This window comes from Chrysoperla carnea, chromosome 5 (assembly GCF_905475395.1).
Source record: "Chrysoperla carnea chromosome 5, inChrCarn1.1, whole genome shotgun sequence".
Taxonomy (NCBI): domain Eukaryota; kingdom Metazoa; phylum Arthropoda; class Insecta; order Neuroptera; family Chrysopidae; genus Chrysoperla; species Chrysoperla carnea.
In genome coordinates, this window is record NC_058341.1 from 3839898 (window position 1) to 3854926 (window position 15029).

General features: G+C 29.3%; 1 protein-coding gene across 1 annotated transcript in view; it reads left to right on the top strand.

Moving 5' to 3' along the window:
- The window catches only part of LOC123300298 (metabotropic glutamate receptor 5-like), a 142632-nt gene that overhangs the window by 85733 nt on the left and 41870 nt on the right, over positions 1 to 15029 (top strand). The window contains exons 10-11 of the mRNA XM_044882851.1: positions 2823 to 2877; positions 6936 to 7055. Coding sequence (XP_044738786.1) covers positions 2823 to 2877; positions 6936 to 7055 — 175 coding nt within the window. The remainder of the gene's footprint in view (positions 1 to 2822; positions 2878 to 6935; positions 7056 to 15029) is intronic.

Sequence of the window (15029 nt, forward strand, 5' to 3'; positions counted from 1 at the left end):
TTTTTTTTTCGGTATTTTAGGTCGAAAATTCATTGAATTTTGTATTCGATTTGAATGAAAGTCTTTATCTATAGACAATATAATTCAAAGAAAAGCTTTATGTCCGCCAATGATAAAAGAAAACCGAAGATAGCTTAATATTGTATTATTTTTACAAATTACCACCCGTATCGTTTTTAAAACGTTATCGTCTTTCTCAATTTTTCACTGATGCTGTTTTTTAAAAATGTAGTAAATGTTTTCATTTATTATGCCATGCCACTTTAGAATAATATACACAAACAACAACGCCTTTTGAAATCATCGTAACGCTATTTAAATGACAAACAATTTATTTTTACTTATAACAACACACAATGGTTTATTATTTCTATTCAAAACCAGTCAATTTAAATTACAATTGTATATGTAAAGTATTTTAAGCAGTATCTAATAGAGTTATGGAGATTATAAAAGAGGTGTTATTAATATTTACTCACAGCTATTTCTTTTAATCACAAATAATAAAAAGTTTAAATATATTTTATTGTAACCAACTTCAAAATAAACTGTTATAGTGAGTAAAACCTCTTGAAGATCAAGTTCATAACTTTCTGATTTAGTAAATTTTCTTACAACTTTGCTTGTGCCTTGGTGCTAGGCTTGAGGGTACGGTATGCTTAAGATATACTACTCTCATAAAAATGAACATTTGGACTAATCATTTTTCACGGAAAAAGTGTAAAATGAGGTTTGATGAAAAGGTTTTTGTAACCCAACTTATTCGGCCAATTTTAAGACATATTCTTTAAGCTACATCAAACTTAATGTCGCTAGAAAGTTTGGCCATTTCTGTTGGCTAAATAAGCCAATTATTGGAATCCATTAGAGGGGTGAAATTTGAAAACTTTCAACAAACTAAGCCAAAAAAGTTTATTCGAGAATTTTGGGAGAATTCCAAACAGAATTCTAAAAAAAAAAATTTTTATAGAATAAGCAGAAATATCACATCGTGGCTAGCGTTGATGCGAGTCCCTTGGTCTTCAATTTCCCTTTAGAAGAGCGCATTATTAATCTAATATTATCGAGATATATTTAATTAAGTCTTCTTCTACGATATTTTTTTCTACAAAACAAACCAAAACAAACAACTTCACTCTTATAATTTTCCTTTCCTTTGAGTTACAAACAAGCCAATCCTTATTCAACCTCAACTAAAAAAGAAAAATACAGAAATATTTCTCATTCTATTCTAAAAAAAAAAAAGAAAACTCAAGTCATTAATTAATAATGAATACAACGTTAATTTTCTTCAAATAAATTCCTTCACATTTCATCTTCCCTGACCTATTTCACATTCATCCCGTAAACAGGAGTAAGGATATCTTTCATTTCAACAAAACAAAACTGACCCAGATTAAAAAAAAACACTAGCATAGTGGTTGTATTTTTTTGTAAAGAGATAATATATTACGAATTGTGCTTCTATATTTTTAAGTTTTTGTTTTTCTTTGTTGAATTTCTGATGGGGAAAGTATTGAATTCACCTCGAAAATCCAATAATTTACAATAGAGCTGATAAAATGGAAATTCAAATTTTTATACGGACGTGACATCATAGTACGGGCTTGTCAAATTTGTTGACATACTGTATGATATTAATTACTTACATTTTATATGGTATTTCATTAAATTACATTATTCTACGGCGTTTTATTAGAAAACTTAATAATAACGAGTGTTATTATAGAAGTCTGTGTTGTAAATTCATTTTTTTAAAGTGTAAATTATACATTCAACTAACTGCCACCAATTGACAGATCACGTACTTATACGTCATCAACAGAGAGCGCCAAAAAACTGCGTTTAAATATCTCAAAATTATAATGTATTTTAAATATTTTTTTACACTTAAATACAACATTTTTAAGCAATATTTATATTTTTTACTTTGTTATAACGGTGTGAACAATGAATTAAAAATATACAAAAATACATGAATATTCCCTATTGAAATGCGCGAGAAATTATCATGCATCGATACTTTTTCAAAACTGTGACCACTTTAAATTCTTATTCTAATCATTTTACGAGAAAACCATGATTGTTTCTGTATCCGAAAAAGAATTGGCGATAATCTTTAATTTTAATCCAAATGCTTTAAGAAAAAAACGTAATTTAATGGAGAATGTTCCTTTATATGTTTCATGTGTGAGTTTAGGGTTCCGTATCCCAAAATTTGTCGGGAGTTTTTAAATTTTGTAAATTTCACTTGTACAAGGATTGCTATATTGTGATTTGAGAGGAAAACTTAAAATTTGCATTTGATATTTACAATTTTCATATTCAAAAGAAATACGAATATCAGAAATGTATTTCTCTGACCTCTTAAGTTCATTCTCATTACAATTGGTTTCGTTTTATTATTATTTTTTACTACAAATGTTTTTATATTAAAATGTTAGAAAGAAAAGTTATTTTCTTATTTTTCTATTTACAAACAAGAGAGCTAACACTCTCTCTCTCTTTATGTTGTGAATGGAATTTTCACAACAATACACAAATAACAATAAGACAATCTATTACTTTGTACTTGTTGTAACAAAGGCTAATTTATGAATAAAAATTTATACATACAACAGTGCGCTATTATTAGTCCAGGAGTCAAGATAATGTAGAGTCCAGGAGTCAAGATAACGTTAATTACATTTTTTTCAATTGAAAATAAGACTCTGCTGTGATTACGTGACATTTTCTGCCCCTTTTAAAAAATCACCTTTTAGTTCCTTTATTGTTTAAAATAGTTTTTTGAAGTTAATTATAATTTTTTGTTTCTTTTTCAGATACGATATCATGAATTTTCAATTACTAGAAGATGGCAATTACGACTACATTCAGGTAATTTTCATTTCATCATAAACATTTTCAAATTGATCAAAATCAGTTTTCATCAGAATGTAAGAGAACGAGGACGATTACAAGAACGATCTTTTATTTTGTACTGCAAAAAAACTACACCCGTTTTAACAACGATAAAGAAAAAATTACCGACTTTTTTACTTGGCTAACACATCTAAAATTTTTTAATCCCAGCGCTTTTGACGGCTCAACCATGAAAGCATTTCTCTAACGTTAAGTATAAAACGAAAGTATATAAGAAATATTCAGCCAATTGAAACCATGAAAGAGGAAACCGCGAGGCTCACAATTAAGTGGAATGAGGTCTGTGTATTATTAAACGTTAAGAAATTTTTAGTAGAAATCACTATGTCAATATCGGTGTGAACACCATACTGACTTGATCATAGAAGGAATATTAACATTAGCAATTTTATGGCCCATACTTATGCTAACATAAAAACTATAGTATATGTCTCTATACCATACCAGTATTGTAATAAACGCCATACATTTCTTACTGTATACTTGACTATTCAAGCAGATCACTTGCATTCTCCATTTTGCGAATAATAAAATACTTTTAAGCACGCCTCTTTCCAGGTATAAACTAGAAATTGTGCTACACCGAAATCTGTCATTATCGTTCGATCTAAAACTATAATTTATAAAATAGAGTCTTCAAGTTTTTATTACGATTTTATTTTTTATGATTTTAATGAAAACTACGATGATGTGAAGATTGTTAATGTCAAACTAATTAGCATAATATTTACTTTATTCACGGTCTGGTATGGTTTTTATAATTATACAAGAAAAACTGTGCTTGCAACAATAATTTAAACAACATAAGAAAAGGAAATAAAGAAAACTAGAAAAAATATAAAACTTTTTTTTTAGTTTTTAATAAAAAAAACTTTTCCTTTCCAAAAAAAAAATATTCACCTGTTATTAAACGCTTCAAAAATGATACACAATAAAAAAAACGATGGTTGCTCTAGCATTTAAAACAATTTTTAAGGTTTTTTGAGTCATTTGGCGGTTGTAGTGCAATGGTCGAAAAAAAATTCTAGAAGCCAAGCCAATTCCCTCAGAGATTGTAAAAATAACAAAAATATTTTTTATTTTGAAAAAACTTCAAACTTGTTGTTTGAACAAAACCCTTCTTGATACTAAATTTTATTCAAATTGGACTTAAATTACAACCGCTAGAGAGTTTTCAGACACATAAACGTATATATACATGTATATGTATATACATACATTTTAACGATAGTCATTTTTGACATCTATTAGGTAGGATCGATGAACATTTGAAGAAATTTTTCCTAAATTCCAATATCAGTAAAAAAGCAATAACATTCATAGTATCACATCAATATCACTAATAAAACAATTTTTGCTAAAATCGGTCCGTAATCAACATACTTTGAATAAAACCTAGCCCATTTGTTTTAAGTTAGAAAGAGGCCACTTCACTGTTAAGGCTACATCTAATTAAATATTTTGTGCCATTTATTAAACAACCGTCATACCGTCATATTAATACACGTGTGAAAATTGTTTTTCCGGCAAATTTTATTTATGTGAAAAAGTTATTATAATAATATTTCAACGATTTATCCTTTTATTGTATTGTTATGAATGTGGTTTATTTATTTATTTTAATAATTGCAATAGAATTATTGTATTGCATGTGTCAATCATAAATTTGTCCTCCATAAACGAAAATACACAACCAATTTAGAAGTCGACCACAGTACGTTAAAAAAACAATCGGTGGCAGTCATGAGTGCTGTCGACAGAAATCAAAACTGAGAACTTCGAAATAACTGTGTGTTTTTATAAATTTTTTAATAACTTAAAGTATAAGTGTTGATATTCGTTAGTTTGCTGCCGATGCAGCTTTGAAATCTCCTTGTATCTGGGGCAGGAGGGGGAGAGTATGTAAAGATAGTCAAATGGGATAATCAATTGGCATTTGCATTTAAAAAAAAAAAAGTGGCATCGTAGCCCCTAAACAAAATTAAATTTTTTGGATTTTGATGACGTCATAAACCCAACCCAACCCAACCCAACAGTTAAAAAATATATAATTTCGGTATATAAATTCGATTTTTTTGGTAACACAAGCAAATTTGATCGGATCTTATTGGAATTTTTTTTGAAACCCACTAATTTTGGGTCATTCTTTTCAGCTGTGATGTCAGTTTTTCGCTAGTTATCACTTATGTGCTTAATTCCGAGACCAGGCCTCCATATTCTTGAAACCTAATAGAGCTAGGATAATTTTGCTAATAAATTTGAAAAATATGGCCCAAATTTAGTAGGATTACATACTTGGTTTATCAAAATTGGATAAAATTTCGATGTAATAGAGCAAAATTAAATATTTTGAATTTTGATGACGTCATCAAGTTCAAAAATTCGATTTTTTTAATAACACAGGCAATTTTGATCGGATCTTATTGGAATTTTTTTTGAAACCCACTAATTTTGGGTCATTCTTTTCAACTGTGATGTCAGTTTTTCGCTAGTTATCACTTATGTGCTTAATTCCGTGACCAGACCTCCACATTCTTGAAATCTAATAGAGCTAGGTTAATTTTGATCATAAATTTGAAAGTAATGGACTTTTTTTCAATTACTGTGTATTTTCGACGCACGAGACTAACAAATATGATATTAATTGTTAATAATTACTTTTATAAATTATTTAATTTAATTATTTTCAACTATGCTTTTGAATAACAATAATAATGTTAATAATAATAACAAATAATACATTCCAAAAGGATGATTAATTACGAAATAAATTTTTGGATATAATTGTCAACCGATATACCTACAGTGCGATTAATCAATAATTAATCAACATAAATTTATTTCAAAGTGAAAATAATTCTTGAAATACTACTCCCTTGACATATTTTTAAATTTATCAAAATTTGTCCACTTTGATCGATTTCCAAAAAATAAATCTAACTAAGAAAAATTGTTCTTTAATTTATGGCTTAAGCATTGTTACAATGAATGGGTGATTACATGATACCAGTGTACCATGAAAGGAAAAAAAATTACTCTTTTTGATGGAAAATATATTTTGGTATTACACCAGAACTGTAGTACTTTTAGCTTTCAGTATTATCAAGTACCTAAATAAGTCAAAATTAATCGCAGTTTACTTTATTGCATTGAGTGGGGTTTTTTTGAAGTAAAAATTTCTTTAGCGGCGTTGTACACTTTTTTCGTAATGGGTAAAAAATGTAAAACTAGCGTCAGGACACGTGACCTGATCGAAAATGCGTAAGACCATGTCACAGTCAGTACATCGGTTCTCGTCCGATCACCGAAGTTAAGCAACATTGGGTCAGTCAGTACTTGGATGGGTGACCGCTTGAATGTAATTTTTTTTTTTTTTTTTTTTTTTGAAGTGAAAACTTATTTAGCAGCGTTGTACACTTTTTTTTGTAATGGGGGTAAAAAATGTTCGTTAATGAAATTGTCATGTTTGTGTACGATAGCACAATAAATTAATATTGTATTCTACCACAAAAATGATAGTACTTTATACTGATAATTAAAGCAATTCGTACAAAATTATTCCCTAACTATTCCAAAATATCAAAAATGCACAACGTTAATATTCAAGTTTTCACTTCTGCCGGCAATCCCGGAGTGCAATCCGTCGTTTTTTTTTTTTATTCAAATTTAAAAAAGAATCAATCTTATTGGAAGACCGCATATAACATCGGCTTCTAGTTTACTAATGGTAAAAATTAATTCCAGAAATTGCGTTCCAATTTGATGTATCAAAACAAGTCAATCACATTATAACCACAAATATTCAATAGATATATTAAAATAATAATAATTAAAAATAATAAGCTTTTATTAAATAAATTTTATTGCTAATTTTCCATCAGAATTATAAACAAATAAAAAAAAAAAAAGATTTATTAAATTTAAACGCAGTAATACTAATAAAATAATTAAAAATTATTCATTTTAATAATTTTATTACAATTTATTATAATTTAATAAAAACTGTTTTACAGGTTGGTGATTGGAACAATGGAACATTGGGTTTTACACGTGATCTACAATTTGGACCAGATCGTGGTCTACGTCCACCGGAATCAGTATGCTCACGGCCATGTGATCCTGGTTCTTATAAGGTAAGCATTTCACATTTCAAAAAAAAAATTTCACTTGCGATGCATTTTTATCGATAAAAGTCATTTTTAGAGTGTCAAACACATGTCAATTTAAAAAAAAAACACCATATATAAGAAAAATACCATTGACTGACAGTCGCATCACGAAATCTTTCAAAATAAGCATCCGATTGAATTAAAATTTAACATATGCACTCTTTTCGCGATGTAGATGCTCAGTAAGAACTGATTTAACTCGTAAGGCTGAGAAAAAGTGAGTAAAAGTGAGTAAAAGTTTGTATTAAAATCCGTCATTTTTTGATCCATTACTAAACATTGATTTTAAGTTAGGGTTCTGCATCAAAATGTAAAATCAAACAAGTGAAAACAAACAATTGACTGAGTTAATTGTTGAAATACCATGCATAGTCAGTGTTGATTTCTTTATCACATTACACACACAAACATGTGACACATACATAACTGACAATCAAGTATAGTACATATTATAAAATTTCCGCCTAATTGGCGCCCTCACGGGTAAACAGTGATGTTTACGAAAAAATGTTTCAAACAAAAGTTGTTTAATTTTTGATAAGGAACATTTTTTACATTTAAATTTTCCGTTCTATCTCTAACGGTTTACAAGATGGGTCCTACGGACCCAAGACCCAATTGACCTATGATGCTCATTTACGAACTTGACCTCACTTTTTACGTCCTGAGTATGCTGTAAAAATAATTTCTGCTCGATATCTTTTTTCGTTTTTGAGTTATCGTGTCCACCAGACGGGCGGACGGGCGGACGGACGGACAACCGGAAATGGACTAATTAGGTGATTTTATGAACACCTATGACAAAATTTTTTTCCTAGCATCATTATTTTTAAGCGTTACAAACTTTTGACTAAACTTAATATACTATGTATATTTCATATATGCATGGTATAAAAATCCGTCATTTTTGGATACATTACTTAACATCGATTTTAAGTCAGGATTCTGCACCAAAGTTTAAAAAATATATAATAAAAAATCCAGGAAATTGAAAACAAAAGGGGAAACAAGTGAAAGAACTCGACGTGAAGACTATAACGCGGTAGTATTTGCTTTTTAAGGTGAAATTTCCCAGCGAAATGAATGGATAACTATACTAGTAAAATATATTTTTCATTTATTAAATCCATTGATTATAAAAACAAATATATCAAACATTACAACTAAAGAGATTTATTATACATATAAGATTATATATTTATAGCACTAGAATGTTATAAATATAAAAACTCAATTATATTTTAGTATATAAAACTAGCATAAGATATAATAAACTTATTCTATTATGGGTTAGTAGTGACTTTTATATATTTATTTCTCTTATTATTTAACTATATTTATTTTTTACGTTTTTTTTTTATACGAATAAGCTCTCTGTTGTAGCTGGATGTGGATCTAGTTTTATTTCGTATTCTTTTAATACATATTTTTTTGACATTTATTTCTGGTTATATGGCGACATTATTATTTAGCTAGTTTTAACTCTTGCGGTATGTTAGTTTAAAGTAAAGTATAAAAAGCTACGGAAATATCAGCTTATTTTTTTCTTATTTTTATACCCAGTGTCTTAGATCACATGTACACCACTTTTTAAGGAACAACCTTCTATTAAAAATGTTCCTCTAGCCAGTGATAATAATAAATGTTAATAAATCGGGAAAGAACCTCCGTTCAGTACTCAAAACTAAAAACTAAAAACATCCAAACAACTCATTCGTAATTGAAAATTTACCAATGGTTAGATTATCCTAAGTTAGGTTATATTGGCTGCCCACGAAGGATACACTTAGGCTATAGATCCCATTGTGATACGCTATATGTGTTTTATCACCTTGACGCTGATAATTTCATTTATCAGCTCCTCAAATTCGGAGGCTGAGTGAACCTCTTTCATGCATATATCATGCACTACACCAGCCCGTCACAACTATTAATTAAATTAATTTTGTTGCGAAGGGGGGACAGAACCCGCTACCCGAAGCATACCGTGGACAGAATTTGTTACGCCTTAACAAATTGAACTAATAGGGCGACCAATAAAGGGATTACAAATTCAAAGTCAACTACATGCTATGGATTTTAGTGCAAGTTGTACGAGTATTTTGAAACACCCAGTATATAATATAATTTAAAATGTAATAAAATTTTCAAAATAGTACTTTTTATTTCGTGTACAATGGTATTTTCTATTACTATTACTATTATTACTTCCCATTGTAATTTTAATTACTATTAAAAATCAAAAGAATAAAATGTTGTTAAAAAAAAAAAAAAAGCGGAAAAAATAATAAATAAAAAGTAGTAAATTGTAATTTTCTTTGTTTTCAAAAAATATAATTAACTTTTGCTTTACAATCTAAAATTACTTCACTAACTTTTATTAATATAATTTTCAAGTTTTCACCAACTCGAAATTCTTTTAATTTTTTTCTCTTTACATTTTTATCCAATTTTCTGAGTGGGTCTCGAAATATCACCTTCACAGGGCTTCAGTTTTTAAATTCAGTGAACTGACAGCGTTATACTTTGAAATATATCATATGAATCGTATATTTTGAGTCAACATCTCGACATATATAGATAAAATTCGTAACTGATTATTATTTTTGGGACGGAAAATTTCTTCTCAATGTCTGACAATATATTGAGCAACTATTCAAATATTTGAATTTAAAATATATTTTGGTAAAAGATACTGAAAATCTTTTATCTAAAGAAAATATTCTCTTCTAAACAAAGAATGATTTCGGATACAGATCGTATACACGGATAAATTCAAACATATTAGGAATTTTTCCTTTTATATATAAACAAAGATACAAAGAGACACACCATACATAGCTCACATGGGATTTCTCTCATCTATGAAAACTAAACAACACCATAATATAGTCCAAACTCCCATGGCAGTAACAAATATGTCGTAAAATATCACTACATATTATAAAACAAAGTCGCTTTTTCTGTCCCTATGTCCCTATGTCCCTATGTCCCTTTGTACGCTTAAATCTTTGAAACTACGCAACGAATTTTGATGCGGTTTTTTAATAGATAGAGTGATTCAAGAGGAAGGTTTTTATGTATAATACATCCATATTATAGTAGAGTAAGGGGTTGAAATAGGGGTTGAAAGGGATATACTTCAAAAACTAAAAAAGTTGTGCATCGATTAAGCTCAAATATTGACACGATATACAACCAGCTTCAAAGATCTATTGTTTTTATCTACTTTTAACCTTCGGAAGGTAGAAAGGTGTAGCGAGAAAGTGGGAAGGAATTATCGAATATTTACAAATATACCTAAGTGGGGTATCAAATAAAAGAGCATGACGTGTACATTACAAAACTGTTATCCCACGCAAGGAAATGTGGAGGGAGGGGTGCAAGTGGGGATGTTGACCAGCAAAGCGGGTAGTTCACAGCTAGTATTTTATAAAGTAACATTTTTTCGTAAACATCTCTGTTTACCCTTAGTGTATAAATTAGGTTTAAAATACAAACCGTTACAAAAAGCCAGCCTTTCACGAAATGATTACTTGAAGTACAACGTCCGGCTCAAACGTAATTGTTACTGACAAGGGAGCTTGAACTAGTTATACACAGTGACTAGAGCGTAGTTGAAGTGAAGAAGACATAATCATGATGTGATGATCATTTAGTCATTTGAGCAAGTAAAAACTTTTTCGTTGTCAGTATAAGTAAGAACAAAACTCTGTTAAAACTCATTTTCTTCTACAAACAAACGTAAAACTTTGTTGTCTCTTTTATTTAGTATTATTATTGTTGAATATTATTGTTATTGTTGATAAGAAACAATAACTGATATCATTATTAAAAATAAAAACAAATATGTATCTATGTGTACTATGTACAAACTATTATTTGTTTATGCGAATAAAAAGAACTCTACTGTAATAAAAATTAACACTTAAAAATTGTTTTAGTTACTTAAAAATGAGATTGGAAAATATAAATAGTCGAATGCAATTAGTTTTTTTATTTCCTAACTCCGTTATATTGAATGTGTGGATTGAATTTAGATGATCCTTAATAGGTTTTTGGCAGAAAAATGTCATCTCGAAATAGAAAAAACATTAGATACTTTGTGATATTATACGCGATTAAAGATAAAAACTTTTGAATTTTGCAACATTGTTTTTGCGATTAGGCTGCCTTATTAGTAACCAATTCCGTCTTGGTATGCTTAGGGTAACGGGTTCGATTCCCGTCGTCTCAACAAAATTAATTTAATTAATAGTTATGATGGGCTGGTGTAGTGCATGGTATATGCATGAAGGAGGTGCACTCAGCCTCTGAAATTGAGGAGCTGATAAATTAAATTATCCGCGAAAAGGTGGTAAAACATATATATGGTATCACAATGGACTCTATGGCCTAAGCGTCCATTGGTAACTTATTTAAACTGGGTTTCAGCAGGCGTTTTAATAAATAGATGGATATTAAAAAATCATTGTAAGTTACAACAAACTTTTTCGAATGTAAGAATCGTTTTTTGAATAGAATCAGTGCTCGAATTAGACACATTTTTCTAAAAATAATAAAACAAAAAAATCATGATTATACTTTTCATTTTTCATAATAATATTTCAAACAAGAAAACAAATATTGTGACTGGACAGAAAATAATAAAATAATAGTAAAACCGAACAAAAAAAAATTGCTAAAATCGATTTTCTATTGTACTACGAAAATAATACAAATATAAAAATTCTGGTTTTCTTATTGATAAAGACATAATATATCTTGTAAAGTCAAAATACAATTTGGTATCCAAAAATATACAGTTTTATAAACATTTAGTTTTCTAACATACAAATTCTAGATTCCTTTGAAGTGGTGCCCCTTCAAAAAAATCAAAAAATATTTCTTGTCTCCAATTTCGATAAAACTAAGTATATAAGGTAGTTTCAAGCCAAAAAATTCAAAAATTCATAAAGCGATTGGGCAAATATTTTTCGAAATAACGTCAGAAATGAATCCGAGAAATCGATTTTTTCGGAAACCAATCACCCTATCGATAAATAATCGTGATTTTTGAATTTTTTGGGTCATTGACCTTATGGGTGAAGCTTCGTCAAATTCGAAAGGAAAAACTATTTTGCGATTTTCTCGATTTTTTCCAAGGGGTACCCCTTAAGAAAATTGCAAAAAATGGAAAAATTCAATTTCGTTAAAACTAAGTATATAAGGTAATTTGAACCCAAAAAATTCAAAAACCGGTTTTATTTAATGCTTGAATACATAGCTTCCGAGATATCGTCCAAAATACGATTCGATGAACGATTTCCCGGGTCGAGTTCAGGTAATATCTGAGAAAATATTTATCCACTCGTAAAATGACTAGTGCTAATTAGTCAAGAAAACCAAAAAAAAAGAGATACAAATTTTTGAAAAGCCTTTTAAAGACGTCCAGCGTTGGTTTATATACCCACGAAAAAATAAAACTATTGGAAAAAAATCGGGATTTCTTTATTTCCAATCTCGATGGAAATCATCTTCATGAAAATTTTGATCTAACCTATTGAATAGTTTCTGAGATATAAACTGCAATCATATACGATTGAAAAGTTACTATTATCTCCTTCGAAGAATTTTCTAGAACTTTTTCTAAGTACCATTAACTTGCCCCACATGGTAAATGCAAGTAAATACTTTTTGCAAGTATATACATCATAATAAGTACCCACCCCAAAGCCAATAGTCAATCATTTTAAGTTTATTATTATGATTTTTTTTCTCATTTAATAATAGACATTATTTCCTTTCTATATTGTTTCTTCATCTTAGTTCTTCTGCTTAAATACTCAAGAAATAAATTTATTATTATCCATTAGGGTCTAGAGCCAGGTGAAGTATTTGACAGTAATTTCAAAACAATTGGAACGGACAATGCACGAACCTTATGGAAAAAAGACACGCAACTTTTTTGTTTTAATTTTTAATATGTTGATGATTTAAGCTTTCTGAATAAATGTCTCACTAAAGCACAAAACAACAAAACGAGCTATTAGCTTCAAAACGAACTATTACCCGTAATATATTAAAATGGTTCGTCCTTTATTTATAACTGACCACTTCGTTAACGGCATCTAGTGGCTTAAAATCAAATTAGTTCTAAAGTGCAATTTATTAGGAATAGATTGAGTAGCCTTTCTTTATTAATTTATTAATTATTATCAATTGTTAATGACCTGGATTTAATCCGACTCAATTAGAAATTTCGTTTAGAGAGAACATAAATTTATTCTTTTTTTTTTGCGGAACGAAAATTGTCGTGGGATACCCGGTGGGAACCCTATTCCTTTCATACCTTCCATTTACAAGATATTTACTAAAAATTATAGCCTAAGTGGCCGAGCGGTCTAAGGCATTAGTTATAGACCGTTAGTTTACTTAGACTTAGGTTGCGGGTTCGAATCCAGGCAGCGGCAGTGTGAACAATTATAATTAATGGGAGTGCAGAATTGATCACATTGTCGTCGCTTGGATAAGAACGTAGTAACCGACTCCACCCACATCAAAAATGTAATTGTAAATATAAGTTGTAATTAAATAAATAAAGATTCACAAATAATGATGTGGGTGGCCTCTGTTATAGGCGTATATGTCAGAGAAACGGAGGTTAAACCCCATTATTATTATTTACTAAAAATTTAAGGTATTAATTTTAGAATTCAAATACTTGATTATTCTTTAAAGAATTTAATTTTATAGCATGAATTAATTATAATATTAGTTAAAAAAAGACATACTTCTGATTTAGTAGTCAATCAAATATGCACGTACATTACATTTAGTTTGATCAGGATATTTATTATGACATAACATAAAATTTCCTTGTATTTACTTTAAATTATCTCTATTATCTTTAACTTCTGATAACTCACTTTGAAAATTCATTTTCTTTTTAATGAAAAAACATAAAATTTGGACAATGGTAACCTAGATGAAAATGGTCGATTTTTGGTGTCGTTTTATATGCTACATTTTTCTAGGTTTTACCTCCTAATTCCCAAACAAATCAGAACGATAACGTGTAAGAAGGAACGTTCGTTGTGGCCATTGAGACATCTATCTAGAATCCTAAGAACTACAACATATTAAATACTAGCTGTGGACTACCCGCTTTGCTGGGCAACATCCCCACTTGCACCCCTCCCTCCACATTTCCTTGCGTGGGATAACAGTTTTGTAATGTACACGTCATGCTCTTTTATTTGATACCCCACTTAGGTATATTTGTAAATATTCGATAATTCCTTCCCACTTTCTCGCTACACCTTTCTACCCTCCGAAGGTTAAAAGTAGATAAAAACAATAGATCTTTGAAGCTGGTTGTATATCGTGTCAATATTTGAGCTTAATCGATGCACAACTTTTTTAGTTTTTGAAGCATATCCCTTTCAACCCCTATTTCAACCCCTTACTCTACTATAATATGAATGTATTATACATAAAAACCTTCCTCTTGAATCAATCTATTAAAAAAAACGCATCAAAATCCGTTGCGTAGTTTCAAAGATTTAAGCATACAAAGGGACATAGGGACATAGGGACAAAGAAAGCGACTTTGTTTTATACTATGTATTGATGATTCACCTCAGAGCCAATTACCATGTGATTTGTTCGGGGTCATTTTCAGTTGTTCTGAATTGCATGTCGAATACTACATCAAACCCTAGACCTTTCATATCTCTTTGTCCTATTTTTTTCATTTTGCTACGTGCATTAAAACCAATTGCTTATTACAGACAAATAATAAAATTATATATAATGCAAAATAATATTTTACGATCGCATCATTTCATTTTTATTTAATAATAAATATATAAATAAATTAAAAACGTTTGGAGTTTGGAAAACAAGATGAAGATGAAGAAGTTCATTAACGAGATAGATATCATTAAAGATCAAGTT